The sequence below is a fragment of the Labrus mixtus genome, chromosome 24, assembly GCF_963584025.1.
Source record: "Labrus mixtus chromosome 24, fLabMix1.1, whole genome shotgun sequence".
In the NCBI taxonomy this organism is placed as follows: Eukaryota; Metazoa; Chordata; class Actinopteri; order Labriformes; family Labridae; genus Labrus; species Labrus mixtus.
The window spans coordinates 1624259-1642779 of NC_083635.1; the positions used below are offsets into that span (position 1 = coordinate 1624259).

Genomic DNA, 18521 nt, shown 5'->3' on the forward strand with positions numbered 1-18521 from the left:
TCCCTACTTTATCCCTGGATCTTGGCTACAGCTTAACCCTCTCTGTCGTGACCAAAGCCTGGCTCAAACCTTTTGTTTGGAGCACAGCCATGTTTTTCTCCCTTTTCACCCAAACACAGTTGCTTCGCCTCTGTCCAGATAATGCAACAGGCTCTAATACCCTAAAAACCCTTCAGATACTGGAGCCAATATGCTGAGACATGAATCCAACCAAAGACTTATTCTGATTTGTTTATGGGCCAGGGTTATATTTCAGAGAGAGTGGAGAAGAAGAGTTTCTGTTGAAAAATCAAGAGTGCATGTCAAAAATGTAGCTCCTAGCCTTTAAATTAACCTGAATTTGCATTCTCCGCCCTCACATGTTTCCTGACAATGCAGAGGATTGGCTGTAGATGGAATCCACAGTTCACTGGTGGCTCACATCATGTTGTTTCAGGGGAGATGTGAGCTAGGTTTGGTTGGGGTGCGGCCCAGATAGAGCCTGATAGGGGATAGTCCCCCATGGCTGAAGCCAGGAATTACATCATGACTACATCTGGAGCAGCTGTGCAACCTCACACAGATGGATGTTCTTGTTATTAATCTGTTTTATAACTTTTAGTGACCCCTGGCCTCAGGCCACATTTGTATTTTTATGTCTTTTCAGAATTACTGAACACTTTTTGGAATTTTGCAAACCAAGTTGGAATATATGGCAAACCAAATCCCCCTTTTTTGTTATGATAACTAAAATAATCAATAAATGTTACACAAACGTAGCCTGCAACATTAATCCTGTCCAAATGGTTGTGTTGTTTTCATGTGAGTCAAACATAAAATCATATTATTGTCAGTCTCTTGTGCCTTTTGTGACATGCATGATTTGTGCCAGGAGCATTCAAACACAGGAACTGCTCTCTTTTACTGCCTAATGTAGAGTAAGATAAATGTCTTCTTTGCTAATTCATGTTGATGTAATGCCATGTTGCATCTGCTAAAGCTGCTTCAAACCTTGAACTCTGCCCTTAAAGAAATAACTCTCTCTGTCCATTACTTGCTTAAAAACATGGAGGTCAATCACATAAACCCAGAGTTTCCTGGGGTTGTTTAAGAAACCTGAAGCTATCCGTGTCTTGACCAGTCATGTAGGTAAATGTTTTAATTTTCTCCCCTCACTCTCTTTTCACTCTGTGTCTCTGCAGTGTATCAAAACCTACAAGTCTGACTGGCATGTGGTCAATTACAAGTATGAGGAGTATTCAGGAGACTTCCGCCAGCTCCCAAAGTAAGCGTGTGTGGTGGATGCGGTGGAATTGCTGCTATCCAGTTGTTGACACTTGGGTTGAGAATGTATTTATTTGGTGTGTTGCTTTATACCCATAAATGCATGTGCTATACAATTTATTGTCTGTGTTATCCTCGCACAGCTAACCATGCTGCAAAATCCCTCCCAGGGATATTTTCAGTCTCACTGTGTTTAGTGACATCGCCCCTTTGTTTACAGCCCACTGAATGCTTAGGCCAGATCTGTAGAAAGACGGAAATTTGTGTCTCTGAGGCTCTTAGCTCTTCCATAACAACAATAGAGGCTTCCTATGTTTTTCTACTAAAGATAAGCAAAGCTATTCTGGGACTGCTCTTGATTGATATAATTTAAGCATAAGGGAAATCCCATGATGTCTGCAGTGTCCTTGGTCAAACCACTTTTCCCTAACAAAAGGAATGTGCTTTACAGATGTTGTGTGTCATGTTTAAAACATTGTAGAGTGAACACTAGACAAGCCCCGGCCTTGGCCTTGACACTGTTTATGCTAGTATTTCCCCAGAGCAAGCGTGGTCTTTTACATGTCAAATGGCAAACTGTCTAACAGGGGGTTGAGTTGTAAAACTAGAAGCATTGCTGAGTGACCTTGAAATAAGAAATATCCATTTGCATTTTGCACTTTGTTTGCTTCAGAGACATACTTTTATATTCTTAGAGCTACAATGTGAAATATTTGGGGTAGAGTACTCTATTTCCTCTTGTTCCTTTGAACTACATCAAGAATAATACCAGTTCTGCTTTTATACATTTATATAACAATATTTGATTGTGATTTTTCTGGCCTTTCCCTGACCTGAAAATGGGGCCTTACTTTAGTCCAAAACCTACCTACTAGAGACCTGAATTATTCTAAGAAGTCTGATCTTGTTTCACCTGCAGTAATATTTTTGGTTAGCTACCAATACAAGCAAGAATGATTTCAGAATCCGCCTTCTGTCTTACAAGGCTTCAAATGGATTCCTGTTCCTTCATCTTTCAGAGACACAGCCTTTTGTTCGTTTAGCTTGGGAATACGCTCCCACTTTAAATTCAGGTGGTAGACTCTTTTGTATCCAAACTCAGTTTAAAAAGTACCTTTTTATACGTCTGACCCTGAAGGGTTCAACTGTTGCCAAGGGGTGCCTGGAAAGATTGTTAAGCAGCATGGTTATAATTAAAGGTAAAAACTCCAACTGAATTAATTTTAATTTTAAAAACATATATAAACACATATGGATTCAAATGAAACGTGTCAGCAAGCAGGCAGACAAAATGTAACCTATAAATTGGGAATGTAGTGTTTAAATAGCTTTACTAAAAGATATAGACATTTTCAAACAGAGAGCTACAGGAACTGATCAAGGATTGAAATTAAGTGTAGTTGATAATGACATGCATTTAAATATAAGAATAATGTTTGTAATAGTTAGCTAAAAGTTATAGATAGGTTTTAATTGCCAAATTATACACTATAAAACATCAAATAGTTTATTCATATTAATGCATGTGGAATAGGATTTGATGTAAAGGGTTACTTGAGGTGTTCTATAAAGGAGTGTAAGCATATGTCAGACAGGTAAAGTTGGAAACACCTACATCGGACTATATTTTGGTGATGAGCAGAGACTTTGTGCTCGGTTTAGCAACACTGTGTACTGCCTCCACATTTGGCACACATACATGACAGGATGATGCTCCCTTTAAGATAAGCAGAAGTTTGAGTTCACTGTCTCTAAATGATCTTTTCCCTGTACTTTCAGTAAGGTGTTGAGACCTGAGAAGCTGGCAGCTCACCTGTTTGAGGTGGATGAAGATGTGGAAAAAGACGAGGTAAATCCACCAATCACAAACCTTCTTTCCTCTTCATGTTAAACATGGTTATTCAGAAAACCCTTTAAGTGTTGATGACAATGAGTTTACAGTAGGGGGAAAAAGGAATTCAGGTACTCAGTTGTAAACCCACTCAATCAAACTTGATTTTAAGCTAGGGCAAGAAAGCACACACTTCAATTTTTTATTGTAATATGTCATCATTTATTAATTTCAGTCCTTTGGATTTGTCTACACGGTTTCCCAGAATAGTTGTGACATCTTCATGACATTTGTAGCACTTTAGATCCACATCCCTTCTCAATAATTACCTCGCTTACGGCATTGATTTAACCAAAGGCGAGTGACCTTTAATTGACACACCGTCATGGCTGAAATCTCCTGAGATTAAAGGAGTGTGGTGTCAATGTAAATGTTGATCCTAATTAAGAGCATTAATCTTAGGAAGGACTGGTCATCTAATGGCTCTCTGTCCTCCCACTGGCCTTGAGGGCAGTCAGCAGATTTTAAAGACCAAGTTCACTGTTGTGAACTGTTCCCATTGATGAAGAGGGCCTATATAACCATATCATTATGTAATACTCATTTGTTAAGCTTAATTTATTGGCCGAATACATGTAATAATGTTTGTTTTCGTAACTTCCTCCTGCAGGACACAGCCTCCCTCGGATCACAGAAGGGAGGAGTGTCTAAACATGGTTGGCTCTACAAAGGCAACATGAACAGTGCAATCAGTGTGACAATGCGGGTGGGTACAGAGACAACACACAGCTCATACAACCCCTTTCAATATTGTTATTGGTATGTGACTTCATTTATTATATCTATACAAGTACAATGTTTTCAGGCAGTGGGATTAAAAGGATACTGCAGATAAAAACATCAAACAGTTTTGTGGCTTCGGAGTAGCTTAGTGTCTGAAATCAAACCTTGATGATGTCATAGTGATGTCACCGGGGTAAATTAATGGTCTTCATGTTATTCATGTTTAGTTAAAACATATCTAGTCATTTTCTCTTTTTCTCTTTGCACATATGGAAATCAAATAAGCCTTTGTTTATGGTAGCTCTTAACTTATTGTGCATTTCATTTCACCCTTGAGCTTTCCCACGCCCTGTCCCCACCCTTGTTTTATTTCTAGAAAGAAAGAGGCCGCTTGGGATGTTAACTGTGTGTATTTTCATCCTCCAGTCCTTCAAGAGGAGGTACTTCCATCTGGCTCAGCTGGGGGATGGATCCTACAACCTCAACTTCTACAAAGATGAAAACACCTCAAAAGAACCCAAAGGAACCATCTTTCTTGACTCGTGCATGGGGGTCGTTCAGGTAATTGACCTTTGGAATCATGCACAAAAATTAATTGGGAAATTTGAAGCTCTTAAAAAACTTAAAGGGCATTAAAAAACAGTTTTAATCATTGTCTGCATTTGCTTAATTTTAGAACAGCAAGGTGCGTCGCTTTGCCTTTGAGCTGAAGATGCAGGATAAGAGCACGTTCCTGCTGGCTGCAGACAGCGAGGCAGAGATGGAGGAGTGGATCGGCACACTCAACAAGATTCTCCACAGCAGCTTCGAACAGGCCATGCAGGAGAAGAGGAACGGAGACCTGCATGACGGTGTGTTTTTGTGCGTTAACTTGATGTCTTGCTAAGCAAAGCAGCTCAATTATGTTTGCATGTATTCATTTGCCGTCTCACTGTGTTTGTGTCATTATGTGTTTTTGTCCATGCCATTTGATACTTGATGCACCTGCAGGCTTCTTCCATTCCCCTGTAACCCATGGATTAATTTATCTCTGGGATGTGTCATACGAAGCCCACTCTTGCTTTTATTATTCACATTTTGTCTTATGTAATTTTCACTCCTCATCACAGAGAGGCGAAGACCAACACATCATTATGTTTTTATATAGTTGCATCAGCTAACAGTCCTCATGCTGATCTCTCCAACAGATGAGGAGCTCGGAAAAACAGACATCTCCTCCGGAAGTTTTCAGGACTGCTTTCAGGTAGCATGTTTCCTACATAAAAACAATGCTGACCACCTCTGTTTGACCACATGAAAAGCGACAACATGTGCATTCGTCTACAAACTGTGAAGGTGTTTTAAATGCCTAAAGGTGCTGAAAGGCTTCACTTGGAAGTAGTTTTAAATTTAAATAGAGCTCTGCTTTTGGTAGAATTTTAAACAGCTGTGCTTCCTGAAACCAGGACTCCATATTTCCCTGTTGGTGCTAACCAAGCAAACATCTGGTTTAGTGTGTATGGTCCCCAAATGAAGAGGCCAGATGAGGCCAAGTGGAACACTGGTTCGTGGCAGTCTTAAAACAAAAACTTAAAGGCATAGTCTCAATCTCAATCTTTTAACAAATAATAAGAGTTGCAGCTGAATTAGTCAAACCTGTAGATAAATGTCTCACAATTCTGCAATTCTATTGGCTGTTTTAGTGTCTTTTAGCTATTGTCTTGATTTCCTGGGTGCAACTACATTTTTTTGGTTAATACCAAAGGACAATACCATACAGTTTGTTTCAGTACGTCTAGTTGGCTTAATCATAAGTATTTTCAACTTTAAGGGTAGTAATGTATGAGAGGTTGCTAAAATTAATAATCAAGCCTAGGTCCCTAAAATCATATCAATGTTCTTGATCTGACACTTCCTATATGTTTTGGCTCTACTGCAGAAACTCCATTTATGACCAGGATTTTTAAATGTATTTATGTAGAGGATAAGAATGTAAATGATAAGGGGTGCAAAACTGGATTTTACAAAGATTTGTATAAATTTGACTTCTTTTGAACACTGACCCCGCTGTCCTTGGATTTTCTGAATACAGCACTCATTCTTTAAATTAAAGTTTTTAGATGAAATGTTTGAAACATTTTTTTTTTCTATGTAATGTACAGACTGCCAGAGATATCGAGTCCAAAATGAGGAGTGAGGCTCGCCTGAAACTGTTCACTCTGGACCCTGACACACAGGTGATGAAGATAATACCTGGTTATAAAGATCTGTTTTTGCTAATGTAATTTATTGATTTCATGACCAAAGATTTTTCAGTTTCAACCTTTTGACATTTTCTTCTGCTTCCTCAGAAACTGGACTTCTCGGGCATAGAGCCTGATGTTCGGCAATTTGAGGAGAAGTTTGGAAAGAGAGTCCTTGTCAACTGTCAAGACCTGTCGTTCAACCTGCAGGGCTGTGTTGCAGATAATGAAGAGGGACCAACAACCAATGTACGTTTTTAACAAAAAGAACTCAAGTACAGCTGAATGTTTAATTACAAACCGTGCGCGCTAATTGTATCAAAGTTTCAAGCATAATTCTCTGAAATGTCTTTTAGCAAGCCAGAGCGAGCTTTAAATTATTTAAGAAGATCACAGACAGTTCAGATGGCCCACTTGGCGGGCCCCTGTCAAAACTAGTATTGTTGGCACAAGAAATTGAAGTAACCATGGCAACAGGCCTCGACCTCCCACCAAGCATTAGCACCAGTCTGAGGCTGGTTTCCTGCTGTCACTCTCCAAGATCTCTGGCTCTTTGGAGGAGAAAACTGCTGCCACACTCAGCACACTGTTTAGAGACCATAGCTTTTAACTCTGCTGCTCACACTAAGACACGCACACGCAAATGGGTTTGTGTAATGGAAACCCATAGTGGAAAAAGCAAACAGGAAGATGGATTGCATCAATAGTACATTTTGACTTGATGGAAAATGAGAAGTGCATTAGGAAGTATAGCTATCCCTTAACTGCTTCTTTCTTCCCTGTATTATTTCTGTTCCACCTCAAAAATTCTTTCCCCTCCTCTGTCCTCAAAGGTCGAGCCGTTCTATGTGGTCCTGTCCCTATTTGACGTCCAGAACAGTAGAAAGATTTCCGCTGACTTCCACGTGGATCTCAATCACCCTTTGGTTCGACAAATGACGTCAGGCTCCAGAAGCGGGCAGGATTTACACATTAATGGCAGTGGAGATGGTCCTCTGGCTGCTCAACGGCAGGCCAGTGGACTCCCAGAGGGGGCTCTGCAGTACCCCAAACAGGGGGTTTTCTCTGTCACATGCCCCCATCCAGATATCTTCCTGGTGGCAAGGATTGAGAAGGTGCTGCAGGGGGGGATCACCCACTGCACTGAACCCTACATGAAGAGCTCAGACTCCACTAAGGTACAGAGATTAGCAAAAATGACAAGGAAATTACAGTGCCCTCAAGTCTTAAAAGAAGATTGATCCCATGTTTTCTCACTAACTTTAGATGGCTCAAAAGGTGCTGAAAAATGCAAAGACAGCCTGCAGCAGACTGGGCCAGTACAGGATGCCTTTTGCTTGGGCTGCAAGGTGAGAACACAATTATTTATCTACTATTTGCATTTTGTGTTATTTTGTGTCAACACGATCTAGCCTTAAAGGAATATTGTGACATTTCTGGTAAAAGGCATTTTTCTGTTCTGTGGCAGAGATAAAAAAAAAAGATACCACACAAAAGTATGATCAACAGAACAACTCCAAACTCCCTTTAAAAAGCAGAGGATAAAATAAACATCAACAAAGTAACAATAATCCCACTGCAGCCTGACATAGCACAAACCTACTTGTGTAAACACAAATATAGGTTGAACTTTCCAAATTGTCTGATGTTTTCATAAATGATTTACTCTGCTAGCAGCATGCATTCTTGCATTTGCTTATTTTATATTCAAAACACCCACAAATTCAGAAACCTAATTTTGTTTACAAAAGGAAGAAAGAGACTTCCAGCAGTAGAGGGTCCTTTACTTATCTGGCATTGTACTCATAAATAGACTCATGTACTTTAACTCATTTTAGTGATTAGGGGTAAACTTTTAGCTTCTAAAAATCAAAGGGATCTTTTTTCTTTTTCCATCAAACTAAATAGTTATCCAGATTTAGGACACTGCATATGAACTGAGTAGAAACTGTCAAATGAAAGCCTGCTGGGAGGCACAAATCTTTAAACCACCAGTGTAGAACTGAAATGTGCTCTTTCTCCACCAGATTCAATGTTTTTTTCTCTCTTTTTTAACTGTCTCTGTAGGCCTGTTTTCAAAGATGCATCAGGAACTTTGGACAAAAGCACTCGCTTTTCTGCTCTCTACAGGCAGGACAGCAGCAAGCTGTCAGACGAGGACATGTTCAAACTGCTCACCGACTTCAGAAAGTACGCTTATTTTCTCCTTTCTTCAACATATCAGTCTCACTTGTTTCAATTTGTTCTTTAAATCTCTGTTTCTTTGTCTTGTTTTTTCAACAGGCCAGAGAAAATGGCCAAACTGCCAGTGCTCTTAGGAAACTTAGATGTAACAATTGACAGTGTGGCCCCGGATGTAACCAGTAAACCCTCTAAATATTTACAAAATCACTATTCATGTCAATTTTATGATTATCAGACCTTGAACTCCCCTCTTGTCCTGTCTGCAGATTGTGTGACTTCATCTTACATCCCTGTAAGGAACTTTGAAGGCAACGGACCTGGCAGTGCTCATCTGGAGGTGGAGGAGTTTGTCCCCTGCATCGCTAAATGCTCCCAACCATTCACCATCTATAAAAACCATCTCTATGTTTACCCAAAACACCTCAAATATGACGGACAGAAATCCTTTGCTAAGGTACAAACACCTTGAATGCCAAGCAGTACTTTTGTAACAATCTCTTGAAGAAGTGAAAATAGGGGATTATAGATGTGATAAACTGTTAGTATTGATCTTTTATGTAACATAATATGATCCTAACATGGAAGTGATGCTTTTGTTTGGCTAGCATTCTCTTATCGTCATCATTTTGTGTTCCTGTTGGGTTTAAAAGACAACTGGCAGCCGCCTCAGGCTCGTTCAGCCAAGCAGCAGAGCTGGATAGAATTATCCTTACGCAGAGCACCAGCTTCTGATTAATACATTAATACTTTTCTTTTCACTAGGTCAGCTCCATGTAGGAAACCAACCTGCATTTCTCCATCCATCTGTCTCTCTGCCCTCTTGTTTTAAATGATAGCAGCAATTTGTTGCCTGAAATAGCTTCCCTCTCTTTATTGAAAGTAATGCTCTGTTACGAGCGCAGAGAGGCACAGTGGACAAATTGGCAGAAATTGGTTCCAGGCCAAATGGGATATCTTTGAGATTGTTCATGCTCTTTTAATCTGTCTGTTTTGTAACTTTTCTCTTTGCTTTTCAGGCGAGGAATATTTCTGTTTGCATTGAATTCAAGGATTCTGATGAGGATGACGCCCCGCCATTAAAGGTACATTTGAATATTTTTCAGCTTTTTGCACACTGACCTCTCAGAAAGAACACTAGTATCTAGAAGTATCAAAAAAGATGTGATACATTGTAACTTTAAAAGGTAAAACAACAGCGATATACATATCTTCAGAGTTGAATTCCTTAGGGACTCAATAAGATTGTTCTTTATTTAGGCTTTTATTTCTAAATCACTGTTTAGTTTATGCTTTAAAAACGGTTATTCATATTCATTCTGATGTTTGATTACCTCCTCCCTTTGAATCCACTGCAGTGCATCTATGGTCGGCCAGGAGGTCCTCTATTCACTAAGCAGGCATATGCAGCTGTTCTGCACCACCAGCAAAACCCTGAGTTCTATGATGAGGTATTAAAATGCTCAATCTACCCATGATTAGCTTGATTTAAATGATGTTTGATTGTAATTTGCTTATTCATTGCTTAAACTAGGAGTGAGAGCAACAACATAAGCTACAAGTCCAAAAGTTATATATGTATTGTTTTATTTTAAGCAGTGTGTGTTAAAGTGAGGAGTTACCTCTCACCTCTATTCATGTCTATTGAGAACATTTCAACCCTACATGAATTCTCACTGGAAATCAACCACAGACAATTTTTACTAGAACAAAGCTCCCTCTGCATTAGAGAACCAACCCTGATCCTCTGTGTTTTCTCTCCTTTAGATAAAGATAGAGCTGCCAACTCAGCTGCATGAAAAGCATCACCTTCTGTTCACCTTCTATCACGTTAGCTGTGACAGCAACAGCAAGAAGAAAGACCTTGTGGAAACTCCTGGTAGGCTGCAGATTTCAGTTCCCACCTCTGAATATAACCAACAGATATTTTAAACATCTGCAAAAAACAAACAAAGAATGTATGTAAACAACTGCTGCACATAAATGGGAGAAGCATTATGATACATGCATACTTCCTGACTTTAGCTTTTATGATGCTTCCCTGTAAGTGGAAACTTTTGAAATGCTAATCTTAAAGCTCCTGCTGCAGCTCAAGTACTATCACTATTTAACTAACATGTGACTGTACCTGTTCTTCACCCACAGTGGGTTCAGCCTGGCAGCCTCTGCTCAGGGACGGCAGAGTCATCATGAATGAACAGCTGCTGCCTGTCGCTGCAAATCTGCCTGCCGGGTACCTGAGCTCACAGGATGGAGTCAACAAGGTAAAAAAAAAAGAGGAATACTATTAGAGAGTTTAAGCTGAACATACAAACATTAAATGCTTCAGGAGGGCTTTGAACTTATTCTAGGATTATTTTTAATTGCAGTGTCTTCTTTTTGTTAAGGGCAAGTCATGTACTTCTGCAATTTTTTGTTAAGGTGAAGGATGTCATTTCTTCGGAACTAAAATATTTTCTGGTTAAAAGTATCTCCCTGTGATGACCTCAACGCTTTCCAATTTATAAGATAGGATTTATCACATTTCAGATGCTGATCTGATATGGAAATGACAATGATCATCTTGTTATTTTGTGATTGGATTGGGACCTTGTTAAAGCTTGCACATGAATTGCCTGTGAAATTTGATCATGGTTCAATCTAATGCATTAAAATATCAGTGGCATCTCACTTTTTTAAGACCCCTCAGTGCTGGTTTGTGGTGCTGGGATAATGGGTTTAGTGCAAATTTAATTAAAGCTGCAGAATGTATACCAAAGTAGCTCAACAGATAAGCTTTAGGGTTTAATGCTTATGCTGATTTAAAATTAAACTTACTGTGTTAGCAGTTTTTAACACAGCTTCATTTATAAACAGCTGTATTCTATTTATCTTGCAGCACACTGCAGACATATGGCTAAACAGCTTGCCTTGTTATTTTAGGAAAAACTATCGCTGATTAGTTGACTATATCAGGTTATCTGCATTGTTTTTTTAAATGTGCTCTAATAATCAACACAGTGCAGCTTTACTCAGTGTTAAGTGCTGTCATTGTTGCTTTCATGTCATTGCAGCACTCAGGCTCTGAAATCAAATGGGTCGATGGAGGAAAACCATTGTTCAAACTCTCAACTCATCTTGTTTCTACAGTTTACTCTCAGGTATTTACACAGAGTACTTCTAATTATACAAATTTTATCACCTCACTTTTGTCCTTGGATGAAAAACAACAACCTAAATTCTCTTTTAAGAATGTAAATAAACTGAAAATTGTGTATTCCTTCCTCAGGATCAGCACTTGCACAACTTCTTCCACCACTGTCAAAGCATGGAGATGTCAGAACAAGCTTTAGAGGGGGAGCTGGTTAAATACCTGAAGGTATCGTAATCTTTGTTTATTAAAAAAACACAACCCTTTCTTCATGCCCGATCAAATACAACCATCAATCTTTATTTGTATAGCGTCAACTCCATGTGATCTAGCATTGAAGAGAAAATGACAAGCCACAGTTTACATTCCTTCAATATTTGTTTTATTTTCCTACTTCCTCCCTTTCCTTCCCAGAGTCTGCATGCGATGGAAGGTCATGTTATGGTCAACTTTCTGCCCACCGTCCTCAACCAGCTCTTCTGCGTCCTAACCAGAGCTACACATGAGGACGTGGCTGTCAACGTGACAAGGCATGCCAAAACACACACATGGGAAATACCTGTTTACAGCAGCAGAAAGATATGCCTTACAGCAATATATTTAGTCTCTTTAGCAAACTCCTCCATAGAAAAATATAACAACAATGCTTTCATCTGGTTCTCGCTCGAAAGCACATTCCCCTGTTTCTCTGAAATAGCCTGAATCCTTCTTCTCATTAGACACTCACCTTTGGTTTTCACACTCCGTCTATATGTTTCATATCACAGTAGGGTGTGTGACTGGTCTTTGAAGTTCTGTTGGAAGTGTGTAAATGAGGACTCTTTGCCTGAATGATTCAAAGTAGTTCCTTCTACTGTGACTCTTTTAATTCCTGATATTCTCATGCTCTATCTCTTTCTCTTCAGGGTGATGGTTCACATTGTAGCACAGTGCCATGAAGAAGGGCTTGAACATTACTTGAGATCTTATGTCAAGGTGTAGTTTTTTTCTCACTATATTCACGCTGATATTATGGAGACAATATGTTTATACTATGAAAACGAATGAACTGATTTCGTGTGTTCCCATCTACTCAGTTTGTGTTTAAGCCAGAGCCTCATTCGTCCCCCAATGTGAGAACAGTTCACGAGGAGCTGGCTAAAGCCATGACTGCCATTCTCAAGCCATCCACAGACTTCCTGACGAGTAATAAGCTGCTAAAGGTAACCTATGTATTCCAGATTAAATCAAATTGTGACTATTTAAATGACTACCTTTGCACTGACTCTGTTTTTATGTTGCAGTACTCATGGTTCTTTTTTGAAGCATTGGTAAAATCCATGGCTCAGTATCTCATAGAGAGCGGGAAGGTCAAGGTAGGTCCTGTGTTAGTCTTTTATTTATTTTGTTAAGCCCCTTCCTCAACGCCTAAATCACTTCACTCAACTCTTTTTATTTCTCGTCAATCAAGCTCTCCAGAAACCAGCGCTTTTCTGCATCATTCTATCATGCAGTGGAGACTCTGGTGAATATGCTGATGCCACACATCACCCAGAAATACAAGGACAACCTGGATGCAGCTCGCAATGCTAACCACAGCCTGGCAGTTTTTATTAAGGTTGGCACTCCTCCCAATGCCTGCAATCCTGAATGTCCTTTAATATGTAGATGAGTTTGTAAAAATACCTGTTAGTTTAGGGTATACATGAGAAGTTACTCTCACTGCAGATTTGAATGATTAAAAAGATTTAAAACAATAACCTTATGTTTCTCACCTTTTCACATGCAGCGCTGCTTCACCTTTATGGATAGAGGCTTCGTATTCAAACAGATCAACAACTACATGAACTGCTTCGTACCTGGAGACCCTAAGGTTAATAGACTCCTGCGCTTTCATGTTTATTGTTTAAGTCTAAATAATTAAACATGAACTAAAAGATCACTTTATCTTGCATTCTTTCCAGACTTTGTATGAGTTCAAGTTTGAGTTCCTGAAGGTTGTTTGCAACCATGAGCACTTCGTCCCTCTTAATCTGCCCATGCCCTTTGGAAAGGGCAGAATTCAAAGGTTCCAGGGTAAAGAAATAACAGAAGCACGCTGAACGTCACTTTTATCAAAGCGCATTGCAGATTATGCACAACTTGTTGTTTCTTTTGATTGATGCCTCCTACAGATCTTCAGCTGGACTATTCCCTCACGGACGACTTCTGTAGAAACCACTTCCTGGTGGGGCTCCTGCTGAGGGAGGTGGGGGGGGCTCTTCAGGAGTACAGAGAGATCCGTCAGATCGCAGTCCAGGTGCTGAAGGGGCTGATGATCAAACACACATTTGACGATCGCTATGCTGCGAAAGTGAGTTCTCCAGCTCAGCTTTTTTCAACAAAACCCATTTTACTGTGGTGTAGCTGTGAAGGAACTTTGCCTGCTAAACACCTTATTTCTTTATATTTCTTCCTGATTATTTTTTACAATTTGATTTTGTATGACTTATGACAGCATAATGTGTATTTCCAGAGCCAGCAGGCCAGACTTGCCACCCTCTACCTTCCTCTTTTTGGCCTGCTCCAGGAAAATGTCTACAGACTTGACATCAAGGAGTCAGCCCCACTAAACAACCACAATGTAAGCCTGACACCTAGTGGTTGGAAACTGAATAGCAGCTCATTTCTCTTATCCCTACCAAGACCTGCTGTCACTTCAAAAGATTAAGTAGAGGGGTTAATGTCTTGAAGTATTGCCCTCTTGAATAATTTAAGGCAATGTTTGTTTTTTCTCTATTTAAAGCCTGGCTTTTACTGTGACCACTCTCTTTCCCAGAATGCCCGGGACGACTCTCTGGTGCCAAACTCCATGGTGACTCCTCAGAAACCTGGCAGCTGCATAGAAAATGCCCTCCACAAAGATGTGTTCGGGGTCATCTCTGGAACAGGTAAATACTCCCTACACTATCTTACGGTCGTTTGGAGCACAGTCAAAGCTCATGCGGCAGGAATATTCTTTTAAATCCTCTTAATGAGGAAAATGTCCGTTGTAATGAGCAAATGTATATTCTCATCTGCAAGCAAACATTCACACTGTAGATATATCCAATCGTATTGTATGCATTAAACTGAGTGTTTAATGCTTGATTTATGCAGCCTCCCCTCACAGCTCCACTCCCAACATCAGCTCGGTTCACCACGCAGATTCCAGAGGTTCCCTGGTTTCTACGGACTCTGGAAACAGCCTGCTGGACAAGAGCAGTGAAAAAACCAACTCCCTGGAAAAGGTACATAAATACCTGAATGAGAAAGGGCAAGAATACTTAAAGGAGCAATCTGTAACTCTGACAGGTGGCGTTTAGAATTGGTAATGTCTTCTCCCCCCTAAAGTGGATGTGCACGCACACAGAAGCTTCAGTGTTTTGTCAGCTCTGCATCGGTCTTGAAACCTTTCTGCACTCAATTTTCAAAAGCATCTCCAATATTTATTATAGTTTGATCAAATTGCTGGTCGTGGAGCTTATCAGTTAAATGCTGAGGCGTTTAAGTTCAGGTAGAATCATTTGTATCTGAACCAGTTTGCTTGCTTATTTCCATCGCTGCAAAATATGTTGGTTTTTCCGTCTGGGGGTGCCTTAAAACGGCATACCTTCTCAAACAAAAACAGACCATTTCGGATCTGAATCAAAACTTAAAAAGAGGACATACTGGCTGCTGCATGGTTGTCAGAGAAGCCAGCACTTTACCATAGCATGTTTCCTTAATGTCTGATGATATAATAAGGTAATTTTATGTTTTAATTCAGTAAATATCTTACATATTGTCCTTGAAAGCCAAACATGAAATGAACAGAAATGAATACTAATACCTCTATACACTTAAGATATCTAACATACCCGTTTATCCCTTTGTGGTTTAATTGCTAACCAAAAGGATAACATATGTGTTTCTACAAGTACACATGGCACACATGACCTTAAACGCCAGAGGTCATGAATCAGGAAAAAATCTCTATTGAAAGGATGCCAATACAAACGAAACACTAAGGTTAAGGTTAAAGGTTTGCACAGCAACAACCCACATTTCATCCTAACAAAATGATCTGCACTCTTGGACATCCACACTCCCTCCCGCCCCCTCCTTCAGACCTCCAACACCCCGTCCCCCTGCTTTGCAACCTGTAAATCCTACCCCAAGGAGCGCTTCTCCAGGAGGCACTCCGTCAACGTGCCCCCTCTCCCCCTGGACCCCGAGGACAGAGTCCAACCTCTTAACCGCGCCACAAAGCGTGTCACCATGGACTTCTCTCTCCTCTCTGTGCCCGTGCCTCTGCAAAATGAGAGTGATAATGACGAATCAGCTGCAGGCCTGAGGATGGAGGGAAATCAGGAGGAAAACATACCCATACAAGTATTCTGTGTGACCTGTGTGACCTCTACAGCAGAGACTTTTGGTTGCATTTGTACAGAGTCCAGCAAATGTCTTCAGTAAACAAGATTCTTTTGGTGCCTTTAAGATTAAAAAATAGTCTGTGGTTTGCAGACATCTGTAGAAAATCCTCCTAAAGTTTCCTCCCAACATTCTTCTCCTCTGCGTGTCCCACTTTAGGGAGTGTGTTTGTTTTTCCCAAGGCAGAATTTGAGCTGACCTCACAGACTTCTTCATGAATTTCCTCAGATGCTGTAATGCACCTCTAAATGTGTTTCTTCAAACCTACATTGATGTTACTATCTCAAAGCACAGAGCTGCTGCAGCAAATGAGCTATTTTTTTCCTGCTCTCGTATAATTTCCACCCTGAAGGAAAAGAAACTTGACATTTCTCAACTCTGAAGTTTGGGGTTGTTCAAGTCTCTATCCCTTTCAAGTGTACATTTTGCTGGAACTCTGCCGTCATTGCCCTCTAACTAAAACTTTTACCCTGTCATTTGTTGTCTGTCTATCACATCAGAACCAGTGTGCATCCGCTCTGGGCAGCTCTTTGCTGCGTTGTGACAAACTGGACCGCGATGAGATCAAAAACCTGCTCATGGGCTTTCTGCATATCCTCAAGAGCATGTCAGAGGGTAGGATAGTCAGACATTGTGCTTGATTTAAACAATTTTATATGAAAAACTGGTCCTAACTGATAATTTCTCCCAATTTTCTTTCTGTTTCATCATGTCAGAGGCCCTGTTTGCATACTGGAATAAAGCAGCCCCCTCAGACTTAATGGACTTCTTTACATTAATAGAGTGAGTACAGAAGTGGCAGACTGTTTTATAATAATTATCTGAGCAGTTTAGATTGAGACTTGAGCCAATCACTGTTCTTTGTTTTATCCTACCACAACACTGAAATCCCTAATTAGTTTGCAAATGAACAATATTACAGAAAAACAGAAAGAAAATAGTCCCCAAGCCTGACACACATACACTTTAAAGAAAGTGTTCTGAAATTAAATCTATTTTCATGTACATGGAGCTGGAGCTATAGGAGTTCATTAGCTTAGCTTATCTTAAGACGTAAAGCAGAGGACAACAGCCAGCCTAGCTCCGTCCAAAGATTGAAAAATACACCTATCACCACCTTTGGAGCTCATGGTCAAAAAGTAAAATGACAAGAATTGTTTTTCTATAAGGAGTTCTTGCAACTGCAGCAACTCATTCATTTTACACCTGTAAATATGAACACATATAAACACAAGAGATTGCACTCAGGATAATTAGACAATTGACAGTTTGCTGAGGTCTTGTTTACTTTCTTTAGCAAGATTAATTATACGTATCTATATCATGTCTGTGTATATATTCATGTGACAAGTAAGTGGAATATGCTGTAAAGGTAACATACAGTAAGCTTGCTTTCTGAGCTTTATCTTCTTTGTTTATTCATACAGAAAGAGAAATGAGAAAGTATTACTTTAAAATTTGTTGTTTGGTGCGTCTCTCACTACTAAACAATAAACACAGCAACTAGTTCAGCTGTTTACTTCAGCCTATTTGGCTGCTGACTCCAGAAGTATCTTGATTGTTAATGCACAGAGTGGTATTGATCTTTTCTTCCAACCCTTGGAAGCAAATGAAGGCTAATATAACTGAACTGGTATCAAGCGTTTAAATAGATCATGAGTATAAAGTAGAAATACACACAAAATTCAACATGGATCATATTTTATTCTATTTAGGGGACAAAAACTGTCTGCCTCTTGATACAGAATTTGAGAAATGGTGCAAAAATAGGCCAAATAATCTATACATTTCATTTAAATATAAATTATTGTGCTAAATGAAGTCAACACAGCCTGATAGAAAGTGTCATTAATAAATAACACTTTATCATTGATAGAACTTGTTTTAATGTACGAGTATGAATGAATTCATGAATTCAAAGACCTGAGTGTTGTACTGATATCTGACCGAGCTTCTCTTCTTGTGTTTGTCCTGCAGAGTCTGCCTCCATCAGTTTAAATACATGGGGAAGAGATTCATCGTCAGGTAAAGAGTTCAATTAAGCCACTTATGTTGTTTTGACTTAATAAACTGATTCTTAAACTGGATGGTTTTGGTCATCACCTCTGCTATAATATGACTCACAGCCTTGCACAGACTTACAAACACAAATCTTTTACTGACTCTTTTAATCCCTTGCTTCTGGTTTGTTCTCTCGTGCTGGAGAGTTGTTTTGTGGTAAATATCGCGGCCCCCTGGCCCCTCCTGCATGGGTAAGAAATGGCTGTCTTTTTGTCTGACTGTGCTTCATTAAATGCATGTTGCTGCCTTTTTTAAACTTTAAAAACACATTATGTTATTTTCTATTGTCTCTATTGCTGCTAAGACATTTTCTAATTTGATCTGTGTACACCTGATCCTTTAATGCATCTCTACATATTGATTCTTCTATCTTGTGTCTATATCTTAGCGTAATGGTCTTTCTCTTCTCCAAACAGGAGCCAGGAGGTTGTCGGGCCTGTAGCTTCTGACAGGAAATCTCTGACCCTGCCTGTGTCTCGTAACAGGGCGGGGATCCTGCACGCTCGCCTGCAGCAGCTGGGAACTCTGGAAAACGCTCACACCTTCAACAACAGTAAGCCTTCCTCACCTGTCCTGAGTTCCATAGGGAAAAACATCAAACTAGTGCTTCTAAGGGTCATAACTCAGTCAAAAACACACA

General features: G+C 39.8%; 1 protein-coding gene across 4 annotated transcripts in view; it reads left to right on the forward strand.

The window, feature by feature from the left end:
• dock9b (dedicator of cytokinesis 9b) overlaps nt 1-18521 on the forward strand; it is a 50520-nt gene that overhangs the window by 22222 nt on the left and 9777 nt on the right. For 2 of the 4 annotated variants that reach the window (XM_061032178.1, XM_061032177.1), the window contains exons 4-37: nt 1182-1264; nt 3043-3112; nt 3765-3860; nt 4304-4438; nt 4554-4728; nt 5065-5120; nt 6019-6093; nt 6208-6348; nt 6933-7277; nt 7366-7448; nt 8167-8289; nt 8383-8462; nt 8550-8737; nt 9300-9365; nt 9639-9731; nt 10048-10159; nt 10426-10544; nt 11334-11420; nt 11549-11638; nt 11825-11940; nt 12316-12385; nt 12487-12612; nt 12694-12765; nt 12861-13007; nt 13179-13262; nt 13354-13465; nt 13564-13742; nt 13905-14012; nt 14208-14319; nt 14528-14658; nt 16321-16435; nt 16537-16603; nt 17798-17845; nt 18367-18434. In XM_061032178.1, the coding sequence (XP_060888161.1) occupies nt 1182-1264; nt 3043-3112; nt 3765-3860; nt 4304-4438; nt 4554-4728; nt 5065-5120; nt 6019-6093; nt 6208-6348; nt 6933-7277; nt 7366-7448; nt 8167-8289; nt 8383-8462; nt 8550-8737; nt 9300-9365; nt 9639-9731; nt 10048-10159; nt 10426-10544; nt 11334-11420; nt 11549-11638; nt 11825-11940; nt 12316-12385; nt 12487-12612; nt 12694-12765; nt 12861-13007; nt 13179-13262; nt 13354-13465; nt 13564-13742; nt 13905-14012; nt 14208-14319; nt 14528-14658; nt 16321-16435; nt 16537-16603; nt 17798-17845; nt 18367-18434 (3772 nt within the window). Of the gene's footprint in view, nt 1-1181; nt 1265-3042; nt 3113-3764; nt 3861-4303; nt 4439-4553; nt 4729-5064; nt 5121-6018; nt 6094-6207; nt 6349-6932; nt 7278-7365; nt 7449-8166; nt 8290-8382; nt 8463-8549; nt 8738-9299; nt 9366-9638; nt 9732-10047; nt 10160-10425; nt 10545-11333; nt 11421-11548; nt 11639-11824; nt 11941-12315; nt 12386-12486; nt 12613-12693; nt 12766-12860; nt 13008-13178; nt 13263-13353; nt 13466-13563; nt 13743-13904; nt 14013-14207; nt 14320-14527; nt 14659-16320; nt 16436-16536; nt 16604-17797; nt 17846-18297; nt 18435-18521 lie in introns of all 4 variants that reach the window. The other 2 variants (XM_061032176.1, XM_061032175.1) reach the window with 1 other exon arrangement.